This window comes from Pimephales promelas, chromosome 13 (assembly GCF_988280905.1).
Source record: "Pimephales promelas chromosome 13, fPimPro1.hap1.1, whole genome shotgun sequence".
Lineage (NCBI taxonomy): Eukaryota > Metazoa > Chordata > Actinopteri > Cypriniformes > Leuciscidae > Pimephales > Pimephales promelas.
This window is the reverse complement of record NC_142781.1, coordinates 17,803,313-17,820,377: the sequence shown is the minus strand read 5'-3', so window position 1 is coordinate 17,820,377 and position 17,065 is coordinate 17,803,313. Positions and strand designations below refer to the sequence as shown.

At 41.1% G+C, this 17,065-nt stretch overlaps 1 protein-coding gene across 2 annotated transcripts; it reads right to left on the bottom strand.

Annotated features, from left to right (window-relative positions):
* Positions 1 to 2,297: 2,297 nt before the first annotated feature.
* On the bottom strand, positions 2,298 to 15,441 carry chrna2b (cholinergic receptor nicotinic alpha 2b subunit). Of its 2 annotated transcripts, none has more exons than XM_039660078.2 (6): positions 14,880 to 15,441; positions 10,829 to 10,980; positions 6,908 to 6,952; positions 6,614 to 6,723; positions 3,140 to 4,292; positions 2,298 to 2,696 (listed from the first exon to the last, which is right to left on the bottom strand). In XM_039660078.2, the coding sequence occupies exons 1-6, from the start codon at positions 14,947 to 14,949 to the stop codon at positions 2,571 to 2,573; spliced, it is 1,656 nt and encodes a 551-aa protein (XP_039516012.1). In that variant the 5' UTR covers positions 14,950 to 15,441; the 3' UTR covers positions 2,298 to 2,570. The 2 variants fall into 2 exon arrangements, with proteins under 2 accessions (XP_039516012.1, XP_039516013.1); XM_039660079.2 differs by having other exon boundaries at positions 14,889 to 15,441.
* Between the last annotated feature and the right edge of the window lie 1,624 nt (positions 15,442 to 17,065).

The window sequence follows — 17,065 nt, the reverse complement described above, 5'->3', positions numbered from 1 at the left end:
TCATTCCAAACCTTTATGACTTTCTCTCTTCGCCAGAACTTAAAATAGCCTAATGTTATATTGGTTACCAAACTGTTGCCAAACACTGAAACAGTTCTGTAAATATCTTCATGTTCCATTGAACAAAAAAAGACATGCATAGAGTATTGTAAAGACAAGTGTGAGTAAATGACTCATTTGACTTAAAGAGCCCCTATCATGGATTTTTAAGAGAATGAATACATCCTAAAGATTTATATCTGAAAGTGCACCATATATAAAGTTATTGTCTTTCAAAAGTGAGAGTCGACTCTGAGTCTATGAAATGAATTGTTTTTGAACCGAGTCATTAGCTGTTTCGTACGTAGCCCAGTTACTGCGCGCGCAGACGGAAGTGTAAACCTGAAGTCTAGAACACATTCAAATCTATGATTCAAATACTACAGCTGAATAGCGTCATGTCAAGAAGACGCTAGTGTTCTGTGTTGAGTTGATACCGGGTTGGAGAAATGTTGTTTTGGTCACTTTGGTTGATATAATCACAACAATTTAACATAAGCATGAATGGGAAATGAACTCAGGTCTTCTTGATTAAAGCCCAACGCTTTATCAACTGAGCCACTGAATCTGTTGAGTTCAAGGGTGTATTGGATGGGCTTTTATTGCGGGTTTGGTTTTATTTGTTGGAAAAATAAATATAGAAATATAATTTGACACAAGAGGGCAGTATAGCCCTATTTATGGTTTTGAGTTTAAACTAAACCGTGACATCTACACGTTTTCCAAAGTGGACCAACGTGATTATTTCACGTCTTGTCCTGATACTGGTTGGGCACTGAAGTTACAGGAGTTTCTTCCCGTTGCTAAGCAATGGAACTAGGTCGAGTATTTAAAAGGTTATGGTCAACACGGTTGACGTGGTTTAACGTCGATGTAATACATGCTGTTATTAGTGCAAAATATATTGATGGTGCTTCTCCAAATGCTGTTTTGTACTTTGTGTGAGTTTGTTCCTGTAAGGTCCCTTTTCTTTCGCCTTAAATTTTAGCATTGCTTTACTTTCTTCCTTTTTCTTCGTATTCTTAGATCCGTCTCTGTCCTGCCAAAATAATAAATGCGCGAAAATTAAAGAGCTCTGGAATGTTTAGTCGCGTCTATGGGTTCTAAAGGCGTACCCCTCATCATGGCCGACCGGCTCAGACCCCGTCCAAATCAGCACGTGACTCCTCATTCTCAATAGTTATATTTTGTTGTGTTGTGTAGACTCCGCGCAGCTTCTAAGCGGGGTAAAGTTAGTTTTGTTTTGTTTTTGATATTCCCCAGACATTCACTGAAAAATGGCAATTTCCTCCTAAACGACTTAGCCAAATATGACTTCGAATAAGCACTGCCCCTCAAAAGCCGCCGCAATGGACTATGTGCACGTTAGCAGTTCCGGCTGCGAAACCGATATGGGGTGTCTAGTTTCCGGTAGCCTGATGGACGACGTAGAGGATGTATGTTTCTCCTGATGTCTTGAACATTTGGCGAATATTACAGTCGATTATGACTGAGTTTCGCCGGGAAAGCTTGCTCCTGACGGAGATGCGAGTAAGGGACCGTGTGGAAAGTGCACTTTTTCTGACAGGTTTGTACACTGTATACAATTATCAACACTTGACAAGTTCAGAGTCATATATGGATGATAACTGACTGGGTCATTTGACCAATCGCCGCAGATTCGCGTCACTCAAAGGAGGTGTTTGAGAAAATGAATCGTCCAACGCATCTTTTGGGAGTCGTTGAGCAAATCAGGTAAAAATAAATGCATATTATAAGACTAATAAAATGTTTTTTATTCTTGCATGCACGTTAAACTGTTTTTGGGAACTCAAAAAAAAAAAAATAGGAACATTTCACATGCTGTAGCTCTTTAATTTTTTGGTAAACTTAGCTTCAGCTTGTAACTTTCTTTGTATTTATATAATAAATGAGTACATCATGAATTAATTTTCCAAACCGTGTTTTTGTCTTATCCTAAATCACTATGGTAGCCTACACCTGTAATAAGTGTTTATATTTGGATTATTTTAGATCGGTCGGGTCGTACCACTGCGGAGTAGCCCAGTACGTGTGTGACTCGTCATAGACATAAAGAGAGAGAAGTAGCTCCGGCTACAATGTTCTTTCACAAAACTCATGCAGTTATGTTTATTAACTGCTAGGGCGGTCTATTTCTTTTAAGTATGCACTCCTTGATATGAGCAGTAACAAGATATGAGAAATACCAAGCGCAGTGATTTTGTTTGTGTAATGAGTAAGTCACTGTGTATCTTGTCCAGTTGGCCTTTAATTTGGACAATAATATTCAAGGTTATACAGTACATTCAAATACAAGCATTTTCATATACAAGCTTGTCTCTTAATTTTTGTCCTAAAAAAATCAGGCGGTTGGTGCCACATTCCTGATATCAAACATGCATTTTCTTACCCCATGCAGGGGAAATATCCCTGCTAGGATTGGCATTGTGTCACCATGCTGGTTCTTCCAGTGGAAGCCCATAAGTTAGAAGTCCTAATTGTTCATATGTAAGCTACTCACTGAGTGTTTTCTAGATCATGCCTGCAAGCCAGGGCGGGAGAAACAGCCCGATTGTGCCCAGCAAACACACTATGATGAACATCCATAAGAAGATTCTGTCTATTACCATAGCAACATACTTCCAGTCCTCTTTTACCTGTGTGAAGAGATAAGACAAATGAGTGGATTCTTATAGCAGTAACAATAAAAGGTGGGCGTCAAACTTTGATGTTGACTTGACAAATCCTTTCTCGGTGAAATTATAGTTAACAGGTCTGTGCCAATATTGATAGACCTACTGTAGCATGAAAGCTATGGGAAACTTTCATTTATTTTATAAATAAATATTAAAACGAAATTAATTGAAAAATATTTCAATTACAATTTTCTATACCACCGTTCAAAAGTTTAGGAGCAGGATTATTTATGTGAAATGCATCATGATTTATAATGTTACAAACGGTTTATTTTATACAGTTGAAATTGTAATACTTCTCAATATGACTATATTTTTTGGTCAAATGCATGCAGCCCTTGTAAGAGAATTCTTTCAAAACCAAAATAAAATCTTACTCCAACACAAATCTGAAAGAAACTTACACTAAAGTCAGCGTCTTCGGCTCTCAGGTGGTCTGCTATGTAGTGGACCCCCTCCAGAGCTTGCAGGACACTGGGAGACAGAGGAAACACTGCCTTGTCTGCCATCAGGTTTTCAGGCCGCTTTGTGACTGTAGCTCTTCCACTGGGCTGCCTGGAAGCCACGCCCATCTCCAGTCTTGGGGAAGGACCAAAATTCTGTAGAGTAGGTGGAGTTGAGCCAAGATGGCAGGGCGAAGCAGTTTGGAGTGAAACTGAGATTGCGGAGGACAAAGTCCCCAGCTCTAAGTCCTTATAACAGAAGCGCCTGCGGGACTCCTCCCCAGAGTTCTCCCCACGGAACCAGTTAGTAGACGTACTGAGGGTTGTGTTTGCCGGTCCAAGCACCCGGGACGTCATTCCTTGGCCCTGCTGCTGCAGGAGGAGAAGTTTCTGCCTGCGATGGCTGTCCGGTGCAGGTCGGCGCATAAACAGCCACCGCGGGATCAAATCCAAGAAGACAGAGTGGACCCAGTGGGGCATCTTATGAGTGCTGGGCGAGCGGTGATGGACATTAAGCACGAAGACGGTGATAACGATGGACAGGGTGACGAAGATCATAGTGAAGAGCAGATATTCACCGATGAGTGGGATCACGAGCGAGGTGGACGGGATGATTTCTGTGATGAGCAGCAGGAAGACAGTGAGCGAGAGGAGGACTGAGATACACAGTGTGATCTTCTCACCGCAGTCTGACGGAAGGTAGAAAACCAGTACGGTTAGGCAGGAGATGAGCAAGCAGGGAATGATGAGGTTGATGGTGTAGAAGAGCGGGAGACGGCGAATGATGAAGAAGTAGGTGATGTCTGGGTAGATCTCATGGCAGCAGTCATACTTCTTGGTGTTGTAGGTGCCAACAGCATTGATGATGGCCCACTCACCGCTCTCCCAGTAATCTTTCAAGTCCACCGTGTTCTCGGTGCGCTCCAGGTCGATCTTGGCTTTGTCGTAAGTCCACGAGCCGAATTTCATCTTGCAGTTCTGCTGGTCAAAGGGGAAGAAGGTGACATCGATGCTGCATGAGCTCTTGTAGATGGCAGGTGGAACCCAGCGCACTTTACCTGTGTGGAAGAGGTGGGCTTTGGTCATGTGGGTCACTGCAAACTCCCCGTCTGCACTGAAAGGGAAAACAACATTTATTTCAGCAGTTGCCGCTTTACTGTAGCCTGGCATGCCAGACCTACATCAAGATGTTAGGTCTGGAAATTCATCATTGACAGGGCTCAATCCGAGGGGCGGGATAAACGGTTGTCTTTCAAATTCTCTCTGCACGCAATTGGATAGCGCTAAAGACAATCAGAGCAACGAAGAAGGTGACGTACTCAGCGGAGCAAGTTGCTATATTAAACTTTTACCGTATCCAGTCCAGCTGTCAACATTGAACATTGAAAATAAGAGAGATTTCCCAGAATCCATCCCCAAAATAAGGGATTTTTGTTTTTTTGTTTTTTACACGACCCACAAACTTTAAAAATAAAACACTAATCATTAAAAGTCTAAAGAGTTTATAACTAGCCTACATATGTGTGAGAGAGAAAGAGACAGTATGTGTGTGTTTTTGTGTGTATGAGAGAGAAAGAGACAGTGTGTCATTAAAAAAAATAATATCATAGAGAATGTTTAATACTAATATCAGCTTACAAGGGAAACGGAGGTGGAGTAGTGGTGCTTCGGGGTGGTGGAGATGATTCGGGAGAGGTCCGTGCACCTATACCGATCAGAGCACACGCTGACACGGAGTAAAGCCTTTATACTCGACGACACAGCACGAGTGGGAAAAAATGACAAGTTGATCGTTTCGCCACAGCTTTTTTGTAACAGCGCGCGCGGCGCCGGCCGCATCCGAGGATGAACGACTTCAGTTCAAACCGAATATGTCCGAGCTTGCTCTGACCGGCTCAACTCTGTCGTCATTATGTTAAGCCCACCCTCCGACTCTATACACGATGTGATTGGCCCTACCAGAGTTGAGTTTTTCCAGCTAAAACGTCGATGGAGAGTTGCTAGACCACACTTTGCTGCAAAATAATTTTTGCTGCCGCTAGGGTGCGTCTAGATTTCTAGGCTAGCCTTACTGTAGAAAAAGCGGTAAAATGCTTTCATCATCTGCAATTGAACAGGATTCATTTTGGCACATTGCTTCAAAATTTGCTTTACTATTGGCGCTTTTCCACTGCATAGTACGGTACGGTTCGGCGCAGTACGCTTCGACTCGGAGCGGAACAGTTCGGTTCCCTTTGCGTTTCCACTGCAGTAGTACCCCTTCAAAGTGTGTGGGACTGATCGTTATTTGCGCGCGCCTCTACTGCCATGACATCATCTTAAAAGCGCCACATTTTCAAACCCACAACACAGGAACAATGGAGACTATCGAGGGGATGGTGTTCCTGATTCTCGGTATGTGGTTGTTTTTAACTGCTAGATGGAAAAATGTGTTTAAAATGAGGCTGATGGCAGCAAAACAAAAATACTGCTAAAAAGTGTCTCGTGTCGCAAATCCAATGACGCTAGTAGTGACGCTGGTAGTGACGATTCTGTCTGACCAATCAGTGATCTGCAGTGTTTCACGTCACATTTTAGTACCGGTACGGTTCGCTTGGAACCTAAACAGACCAGGTACCATTTAAAGCGTCCTGAAGCGAACCGTACTGTACCGTACCATGCAGTGGAAAAGCACCACAAGTGAGCCGTACCGAACCGAACCGTACCGTACTATGCAGTGGAAAAGCGCCTTATGCTTGCAGATACAATGATTGTTAAAATGGATGTGATGTTTTATTTTTACACTAAACCTTTTTTTAATTTTATTTCACTAAATATACCCAGTTTGGTTATATGACTTTTCTAGACTTGATAAAACCCATGCAATATTATTTATTTAATTAATTATGATGTAATATAAATGCACAAGTGGTGTAGATGAAGAAGACGAGAGGTATTTTAGCGTGGTGGCAGCTTTGACAGTTACAATAGCTGATGTTTTCAATAAGTTTTACAGTAAATATAGACACTTTGATTATAGGATTTTTATAAATTTAGGTTATTTTTTTCTATTTTATTTATATCACATTTAATTATGCTTTAAATAACTAAATTCCAAAACAATTTAGTCAAACTATTTTCATATTATTTTATAAGCTATGCCATGTATATCCCGTTCACATGGAGTTTCCTGACAATGAAATCTTTTTCAGACAGGACAGATGTGTTCCCATATTTTAATAATGATCCAGCAGTAAACACTCAGTGTATGAACTGCCTCTGCATCACCACACTCAAACAGCAGGTGGTAGTCTAAACAAACTCTAACGGCATTGTATTACATACAGTCCAACTCTGCATTTAAAACAGCCTTTTACACACCGGCTTGATTTCTTTGCATTTAACTTGTGGGAAATCATGTTGAGCATTGTTTAGCTTAGATAAATTGTTACTCACTTGTTGTACAAGACTATATCCGGGACCCAGATAAGTTCAGACGGAACCCTGATAGAAGTCACATTGTCATAGTCTGAAGGCTTCCAGCGTAGTTTATAGTCATTCCACTCCTGAGAGAGAGGACACAAGTATTTAAGAAATTAAAACTAATTTATTACAAAATGTCTACCATCATTATTTGCCAATTTCAGGTTATTATTATAATTATGTTATTAATTAACCAACTTTGCTCTTATTTATGGTGCCAGATATTTTGAAAAATATTCCTCATATTAACTTTCCTGCCGAACATACCTGCTTTAGCCAGACATTTGTTGTCATCATCTGATTCTTCTCATCCTGTAGATGAGGAAAAGAAGGAAGGACAGTAATATTAGACTGGTCAGGATGCTGGGTTTGTTCCAGCAGAAAGCTTTTGGTTCAGAAAGGTCACAGACATCTTATAAATTTAATCTTCTGATGGACCTGGACACTTCAAGGACCATGTACCCTAATCCATCAAGATTCTAAGGTTTTAGGGCTCTTATTTACTGTAGGAAGTTGGTGTTGGTGTTAGTGGCACTTCCTCTAATAAATTAATACTTCATGACATCTATGAGCAAAACAAATAACAACCGGCATTTAGTTGTTTATCGATAATTATAAGTAGCTACACTAAGCTTTAAATGCCTTGGGCAAAAACAGACCGTTGTTCCCAAATATTGATCAAGGATGCACTTTAAGTGTATTTTTTAAAGGTTTGAAATGAATGGAAGTGTGAAGTTGTGTAACTAATGACAGGGACAAGTCACCGTTTTTTCTTCCATTTATCTCTATTGCAATCTGACATAGTAGTTAATCTGACATAGTTAATAGCATAAAATAGTGTGTTCCCTTTCAAGGGAACTTCGAGCTACGTTAGCTTACGCGATGGAGAAATCAGTCCAATGAGAGAGGACGTCATGTGACGTCATAGACCAGGAAACTATAAAGCACCCTTGAAAACAGACCGCGAAAGCTTCTGTTGTTTTCAGCAAGCGATCTCTGTTCTCTGTCCTTGTCTATTTATTGTTGTTTGTCAAAGCGTTATATATTTAAGCGTTATATATATCACTAGCCTATATTTATGGCAAGCAAGCAAGATTATAGACGGTGTGTTGTTCCCTGCCCTCGTGTATCAAGGGTGGGGACACACATCAACTATGTGTTGCTGTTTGGGAGTGGAGCATGCCAGCAGTCAGTTCTCGAGGGAGCTGACTGTGGGCATTGCGAGAAGCTGTCCGCGACCGCGAGGACGCTCAGTCCGCTCCCGCCGGGCGTTCTCCGAGGAGGACGGTTCGGTTCGCGTTCCCCGCGCGGGTCTCTCTGTTGCCGAGGCACGGAGACGACTCGCATTTCGGGGTTCGCAATGGATCTGGCAGTATCTCAGCTTTCACATGCCAGATCTAGTGCGACTGCGATTTCCGAGGAATTGGTATCGTTAGTGTTTTGTTTAAAAAGAAAGAGTACACAACAAATAAAAATATTAAGAGAAAGGCAGATGTTTGAGTTTTCAATGAATAAATAAATAAGTCAGCTCATATCTTTGCTGAATAAAGAGGAGCTTTTAAAAGGAGATTTTATTTATCCTTTTGCCAGAACAAATTTTACTGGCTAGCTGAACATTATGAGATTGAAAAAAATAAAGAAGAGTTTTTAGATGAAATTTATCTTAAAACAAGAAACCTCCTTATCTCAGCCTCCTCATCAGGGTTTGTGTTTTTTTCCTTATCTATATGTATACACACACACACACACACAAATAAAGGGAAAATAAATATATAAATATGTCTGTTCTTCTGGACGCTCCGCTTTCAAGAAAACTATGAAATAATCCATTTAGTGGTGTTCCAGAGGTTTCTTCCTCACCAATCTAATGTTCCTGAGACAGCTGGGTGGTAGCAGTCTCGGCCTATTAAGACTCTCTGAGGAGGGTCGACTCTCTGAGGAGGGTCGCAGCACTGCCAGTTCGGTTTCCCTGCCGGTTCGCCGTTTCAGGGCACCGAGGTGCCTGCTTTTTCCAACGGTCCTCCAAGGAGGGTCGTAGGAACTAAGCCAGTTAAGAGGTAGGCAAGATCTGAGGACTGTCAAGATCTGAGGACTGTCATCATCTCTAATAAAGCTTAGACAAGAAGTCCTGTCGCAAAAAATCAGGATATCAGGTTTCTGAGGGCTCCTCTGGGGCAGGGACGGTTTTGAGAAATCGTTTCTCCTCGGCGACCTCTGGGGTGCGACTCTCTGAGGAGGGTCGCAGCGCTGCCAGTTCGGTTGTTTCCTGCCGGTTCGCCGTTCAGGCCACCGAGGAGTCAGCGTCCCCATACGATCCTCCGAGGAGGGTCGTAGAGCGGTCAGTTTGGTTGTTCCTTGTCGGTTCGCCGCTCCAGGGCACCGAAATGATTGTTCAAGCAAATCCAGAGGCCAGTCTTGAGAGACTGGTTCCCCTAGCAGAATTTCTGGCAGCGTGGAAACTACTGCCACACATTTCTCAGTGGGTCCTGCACACTATAGAAAAGGGTTTCAGAATTCAGTGGTTATGGAGCAGGAAGTATTGGACTCCAGGGCATTCGCGTATTATACTATCAATGATTGGTTGATCCTAGCTCAGGTCGTTGAGACCATTCTCCAATCCAGAGCTCCTTCCACGAGAAAACTATATGCATTGAAATGGAAATTATTCTCCACCTGGTGTGTTACCCAAGTGTTACCCAACTCCACCAAGATTCTGTTAACTGCCCTGTTGGTACAGTTCTTGATTTATTACAAGACCGTTTCTCTGCTGGATTATCTCCTTCTACCTTAAAGGTTTACGTGGCGGCTATATCGGCCTACCACACCCCTCTGGGGGGTACCTCTATTGGGAGAGATCCTCTAATTACTAGTTTTTCTCGGTGGTACATGAGGTTGAGAACCTGCACTGCACTCAGAGCACCGGCTTGGGATTTGGCCATTGTACTTGAGGGTCTGGCTTTGGCTCCCTTCGAGCCCATTGAAGAGGTTTCAGAAAAATTCCACACTTTCAAAACATTTATTCTCCTTGCTGTTTCATTTATCGGAGATTAGGAGATTTGCATACCCTGTCGGTTGCTCCTTTATGCCTAGAATTTGCACCTGGTATGGTGAAAGCATTTCTATACCCTAGACCGGGTTATTCTCCTAAGGTCCCTGTTAATAGTGCTGTAGGCCTTTTATCCTCCACCTTTTAATACCCCAGATTAGGAACGACTGAACCTGTTATGTCCAGTTCGGGCAGCCTATGTTCACAGTGCTGCCCTGTGGTGTAAGTCTGAACAATTATTTGTCTGCTTTTTTCACTCAAGAAAGAGTTCCCTGCATCTAAAAAGGTTATGGGCAAATGGATTGTCGAGGCTATATCATTGGCTTATGAAGCGGCCACACAGCCTTCAGCTATGGCTGTTCAGGGTACATTCTAATAGGAGTATGGCGGCCTCTACGGTCTCAATTTCAGGTGTTTCCCTTCTTGACATTTGTAATGTGGCAGGATGGTCCTCTCCACATGCATTTGTTAGATTTTATGACCTTGACCTCTCCACTACAGGGGGTAGGTTGCTTGCTTCTTACTGTAGTGTGCGCAAGGACTTCACACAGAATGGTCATTTCTCAGCATGGCGTATGGGGTTCCCCATCGCATAAGCTAACACAGCTCGAAGTTCCCTTGAAAGGGAATGTCTCAGGTTACGTATGTAACCTTGGTTCCCTGATAGGGAACGAGAGCTGCGTTCGCCTGCCATACTTCCTGCATCGACTTGCTTCAGGCCTTTTCAGAAGCTGTCATGGTCTGATTTAAAGGGTGCTTTATAGTTTCCTGGTCTATGGCTTCACGACGCAATCATGCAGAGCATTCCCCATCGCGTAAGCTAACGCAGCTCTCGTTCCCTCTCAGGGAACCAAGGTTACATACATAACCTGAGACGTTTACTACAGTGCATACTTGAGCATACAGTATAGGTTTAACTATAATGGTATGTAAGTCCTATATAATATAGCATAGTGTGTGTATATATATATATATATATATATATATATAGCATAGTTATATTATATATATATATATAACTGTACTACAGTTAGTACAATAAGTAGAAATTTCCAATTGTTAACATGTGGAAATCATGATAATTTGGGTGTCACTGACCCAAATACTTTGTATTCCCTCTTTTATAGCCTGTAGTGCCTTACCACATCAATCAGCTGGGCGATAGATAAACCGAACTTGACGATGACAACATCAGAGGTGTTTGGTACAGGCCTTGACCACTTGTTGTAGCCATCAAAGAGCTTTTTGAAGAGATCATCTTCAGCATGTGAGTGAGTCCTCTCACAACAAGAAACTGTCAGTGGAAAAGACATTTAAATTTTTAAAGCAGCTTCACACGCTTAGCGTTTGAACGTTTTCTTATAGATTTGAGAATGGCCTGACAAATCATTAAGCAAGTGTGAATTCAGCAAGCTAGACTCTAAATACTTACTGAACTAATGGGACAGATAGTCTATTAATTTATCTAGGGTTCACTGTGCGCACTATTTGCATGTTAAATAAATAAAACATATAGTAAATTGCTTCACCAAGGGATTAACTCTCATTCATTTCTTTAATCATATATAATTACATGCACCATCACTTCTCATCTGTCGACTAGCAGTAATGGATTTGTTAAAAAATGTTTCCAGGCGAATTATTTCACACGCTTAAACTTAAGCAATATCACACGAGCAAGAGTGCTGTGTTTCCAAAGTGCCGCAAGTAATCCCAGCTGTAAAGAGCATGATTTGCCAGTGTAATATTACCTAAACAATAAAAAGTTAATATTGAGTAACTTACATTTTAGGCAACAATATTGCCAGTTATTTTGTCTGTTGTTGATCCAACAATGAAAATACTTCCAAACAAAGAACCCCTGCTCGTCTCTGAGCAACACAAAACAGCAGGTGTTTCGTTCCAGAAAGAATCAGTGTGTTTTAAAGAATTGGTTGAGTAAATATTTCAATGACCCATTCAAAATATCACACTCTTATCACCTACTACTCTTACTATTGCCTATCATACACATATGTTGCAGAAATACAATTCATTTTTGCAGTCTACTGTGCTGATGTTCTCTTGTTTTTCTGGCCTACACACTGCTGCTAAAATCGGTTGTCAATTTACCATGGTAACCACAGCGTCAATCATTGTATCTTCAGGAGTGAGTTGTGTTCCATTTTCATACAGAACAATTACTTAGAGGATTCACTCACCGTATTTAAAGCCAGCATGAAATGGAAGTTGCGATGGTCTTTTCTACCCCATTGTGATGTATATATCCAAGTGAAACGGCTTCTCAAACAAGAAGAAATGTTGAGGGGGACTTGCTTTTTGTCATACAGTATTATTTTGTAACCGCCAAAATTAATGATATAACTAACATAGTTTTAAAAAAAGTTTGATTTAAGCCTCAAGGTTGTGCGTGTTGTGGCTTCACAAACACTTTGCTGCATACCTCGGTTGTAACGAGTGGTTATTTCCAACGCATTATAACCCCAAGGCGTCACCTTTTGACCATGCTTCAATATTTGACGCTTTAGGCGCCCTTTAGCGTCAGTTACATGACGCGATCCTACAGCGTCATCTAACTGACGCTAAAGGAAAAGCATCAGATGACGCGGGTAGGTTTAGGTCTGGGGTAAGGGTAGGGTAACATGCAATCCTAGGGCGTCATTTAACTGACGCTAAAGGGCGCCTAAAGCGTCAGATATTGAAGCATGGTCAAAATGCTTCCCAAGGTGTCAGTTAGGTGACGCCTTGGGGTTGAGAATGGGCTGTTATTTCAGTCAAAGTTGCTCTTCTATCAGCTTGAATCAGTCGGCCCATTCTCCTCTGACCTCTTGCATCAACAAGGCATTTTCGCCCACAAGACTGCCGGATACTGGATGTTTTTCCCTTTTCACACCATTTTTTGTAAACCCTAGAAAGGGTTGTGTGTGAAAATCCCAGAAACTGAGCGGATTGTAAAAATGCTCAGACTGCCCCGTCTAGCACCAACAACCATGTCACACTCAAAATTGCTTAAATCACCTTTCTTTCGCATTCTGACATTCAGTTTGGAGTTCAGGAGATTGTCTTGACCTGGACCACTACATTGAAGCAACTGTCATATGATAATAATCCTTTAGGTGAGTGTATATATACTGTATTCTAGCCCTTTTTTATTTCACGGCAATGAGTCTCTCGTGTTAAAAAATGGGTGACAGGCTGTCTGGAATGTGCTAACACGGACTGAGTAATTCAAACTGTGAAAAGTTACAGTGCTGCCTGGTACACTGGAAATCTGATAGAGAATGCTTCTATTTTCTGTTCTATTAAAGTTTTTCTTTAGACCTACACTAAATTAAAAAAAAGCTATCTCAAGAACATTGCTTCATCTGATGTGTGAAAAAGCCAACAGTTTTTAATTATATGAGCCAACTGAATGAGATTGATTCTCTTCATTTTCCAGGTAGAGATGCCCTGTAATCTCTACACTTTAGGTTGACACCAATGCAAGACAGAGCGTAGACACCATTAAGCCGGCCACCTCTGGTCTCATCTCTGAGCTGAGGTCTGAGGAGGCATTAACACAGAACCCTGAGGACAGAGTTTGCAGATATTCTGTGTCAGGCCTGCTATTTGAGTGCAGTAACATGGCTGGAGTCGCTCTCTGTGCGCATTCATTTGCTGTGTGGTGAAGTGAGCTCTCATGGGTCATGCTGGCACAGTGAGTCACACTCTGGGCGAATGACAACATGCCATTAACAAGTCAGATTTAGGGTTTGCACCACAGGGCATTAGCACAGTGGGACATGATATGAAACCCAAGCACAGCCAACAAATACTGTCAGTGGCCTGCAGATGGGGAGTGAAATATTTTCTCACCTCTGACACATTTCTTGCCTTTTTAAAGCATATTATGGCCAGACGGTTCAAAGCTATTATTACTCTGCAGGCATGAATTTTATATTTATAGAAGATAACAGCCTATCTAAATATTTAACCAAAATGATTAACGTATAGCTTAAAACAAATGAGGTTTTAATCAACCAACCAGCAATATGGTTTAATTGGTAAAAATGGGCAGACCACAAATCCATTTATTTTACCATATATATCCTCAAAAATAAATCTCAGGTAACTTTATTACTCAGCATTGGCATCAAATAAACAAAATGATGATTGAGAATCATTCTTTTACACTGCATTTTTTTTAAATGATTGTCGTAACTTTTTTTTGCAATAATTTTAATCTCGTCTTGATTTTATGTTTACAATGTTTCCACTAATTGTCTTCTAATTGTCTTAATTTTAAATTAAAATGAGAAATGGTGATGTTTATTTATTTATTTAGTGTTTAAATGAACATCAGCTTCCTAGCCTCGATCAGAATTCCAGTTTGGAATAGTGAAGCCTGCGTCAGTTCTGCAGCCTCTCCAACAGCGCATCTGTTCTCCAGTCTGTGAGTGTGTGATGAGCACAGCAGGTGGACGGCTTCGATACGGTCGACTATAGGCTAGCTAGATCAAAGCCTCGGACCTGAAATTAATTGGCAACGTGTATCTCCGCGTTCAACTCTGGAAACTCTCCAAAGCGCGGGATGTTCTTAAGCCAACCCGATGCAAATAGCGGTGGTAAAGTACATCCAGCTGCAGTTCGAGCGCTCGGGAGTTGTGAGATGCCCGCAGTGATATATTCATTCATCAGGCGTCCAGCGGCTGCTGACAGCGAGCGGACACATAAATGAAGAGTGCGAGCGTAAACGCAGAGTGATGAGCAAGCCCAATAAATCTGCCTTGATTTAAGCGCATTGGACACTTGGCCGTGGAGAGGATATTTCATTTTACTGGCAACCGTGCGTGCCATTCTGATACTAGCCTACACATCTCTGAATGTGGATGTGAGAGCCAAATAGCTGTACCACTCACGACGATTTGTTGGTCTTAGCTGGTTTAACCACCAAAAACAGCTTAAAAAGTAACAAAGCAAATTGATCAGTCACTAACGTTAGAAATGCTTAAAACACACATAAAACAATAAACTTTATAGAACATTTCTCTTAAGATTAACTTTTTTTATAGTCTGTTTTGGGCACGAATGTTTGACCTGGCAAAAGCAGTTTGGACAGTTAATGTCCAGTTCCATGAGTCTCTCCATTACTTAAAATGGCTATATTTGTGGAAAAAATGTGAGAAGAAAAACAAAAACAGAAGTAAAACTTACTTGACTCACATAGGATAGTGAAGAGAAGAGTAATCCGCAAGAACCGCGGCTTTTCTAAACGCTCCATCATAGAGCCAATTCCACGCGACAGTTTCCGTATGATTCAGTTTTTCTCATGGCTTCTGTGTTTTCTGATGTGTTGTCATTTCATTTTCATTGTACATCTGGGGCTGGTGGGCTATAGGATGAGATGTTCTCCTCTCACACAAGTTTTTTGTTTAAATCACATGTAGGCTATTTTAAATGCTGGCAGAATTGGCGTTTGTCATAAATATGTTTGTCATAAATATGTTTTAAGTTACATAAATCCCGTGTTTATCCATATTTCTCCAAACTCGAAGTTTCCTGCTCTTCTACGTGAAAAGGCACGATGATAAGATTAAGTTTTGCACACCTGTTCAGCTGAAGATACACAGATTCCGTTCCGAAAAGTATTAATTATTTCCATATGCATCCAAAAAAATATTTTTAGTATTTTTAGAAGCAGACATATCCCAGAGTAATTTCCTCTGTGTCAAATGCATAGATGGACTCATGACCTGGCTCCTGCTGTTTCCAGGGTTTACTCCAGACTGAGCATCTCTCTCTCAGTCCGCCCATCCACTTTCATGCAGGCAGAAAGGGAGGGAGGGACCTCATCACAACTTTACCAGCGTGACCCGACTTCAAAATCAATTAGCAACAAATCTAAAGGTAATTTATTTCTTATAAACAGTATAATGAACACACATTTAATGGATAGCCTACGTGCGCGAACTCGTAGGCTATAAAAAAAAAAACCTTCGATGGGGGGTTGGGGGGGGATTGGGTTGGGGGGGATTTCTGGGCCAAACCTATTGGATTTTAAGTGATTCAACTGTTATTACATCTTATGACCGCTAGAGGTCAGGGTAGCTGAATAAATGCTATTCATTATAAACTGGAATACTGAAAGATTATGTGAGCCGATTATGACTTGAGGAATAGCCTATTCTCGCACAAATAAGACGAGGGAATATCCAACAAAACAGTCTTTATTGGGGTAAATCAACATGAATAGGCCTAGGAGATCGCAGAAATGATAATAGTCCAAGAACGAAACTGAATGTCAAAATAAATGGATAGTTCACCAAAAATGGACCCCCCCCCCAAAAAAAAAAACAAACAAAAAAAACAACAACAACAACAAAATAAATCTTTCTTTCTATGTTGTTCCAAATCCAAACCCATAAGACTTTTTCATCTTCGGAAAACAAATGAAGATCTTTTTGATAAAATCTGAGAGCTTTTTGTTCCTTCATTGACAGCTGCAACTGACACTTCAACAATTCAAAAAAGTTCATAAAAAAGATCATAAAAGTAGGCTTATCCATAGGCTACTAATTGAGCGGTTTAGACCAACATCTTCTGAAGAGGCACGATAACTTAATGATGAGCAGGCTGAATTTAGGTTTTTATTCCCCTGCTGAAAAATCCAGCTAAAACCAGCCTAGGCTGGTTGGTCTCCCAGCCTGGTCATAGTTGGATTATCAGGCTGGTTTTAGAGGGTTTTTGAACACTTTTTCAGCTTGTTAGGCTGGTCTTAGCTGGTCAGTATTGGTCTTAGCTGGTTAGGCTGGTTTTAGCTGGTCAGGCTGGTCAGTGTTGGTCTTAGCTGGTCAGCCTGGCTGGTCTTAGCTGGATTTTTCAGCAGGGTTAAAAACTCATCAGTTGTGGTAAGGAAAGCATCAACCAATGATTCATTCTCGTTTGAGCTTCCAAGAGGTTTGTTCTCGCGTGTCAATCAAGTTCGGTTGAACAATATAAAGCGATTGTGTCTCTTCAGATAATTTGGATTAAACCACTCAATTCATATGGATTAGTTTTTATGATATCTTTTTTAACCTTTTGAAGCGTCAAAGTGGCAGTTAGCCTAGTTGTCTAAGCACATAATAATCTCAGATTTCATCAAAAAGATCTGTGTTCCGATTCTGAAGATGAACGAAAGGCTTAGGTTTGGAATGACATGAGGGTGAGTAGCCTAATTAATGACAGAATTGTTAAGATTTATACTTTTATTTACAGCCTATACATAAATATATTTTAGACATTCAAGTAGGCAGTAACATGTCTCATTTCCATTTTTTACATTTTGTTAATATAAGCAGCCCAATTGTTAGAATTATTGCTCGTTGCCCATCCCTGGCCTATAGTTATTAAGAATATTC

Bases quoted from the DNA above. Each gene is read 5' to 3' on its own strand.
- chrna2b (XM_039660078.2), bottom strand. From the start codon at position 14,949: ATGATGGAGCGTTTAGAAAAGCCGCGGTTCTTGCGGATTACTCTTCTC. The intron at 6,724-6,907 runs GTATGTTCGGCA...CCTCTCTCTCAG, and splicing joins CAAATGTCTGGCTAAAGCAG to GAGTGGAATGACTATAAACT. The intron at 2,697-3,139 runs GTAAGTTTCTTT...CTCTTCACACAG, and splicing joins CCGAAGACGCTGACTTTAGT to GTAAAAGAGGACTGGAAGTA.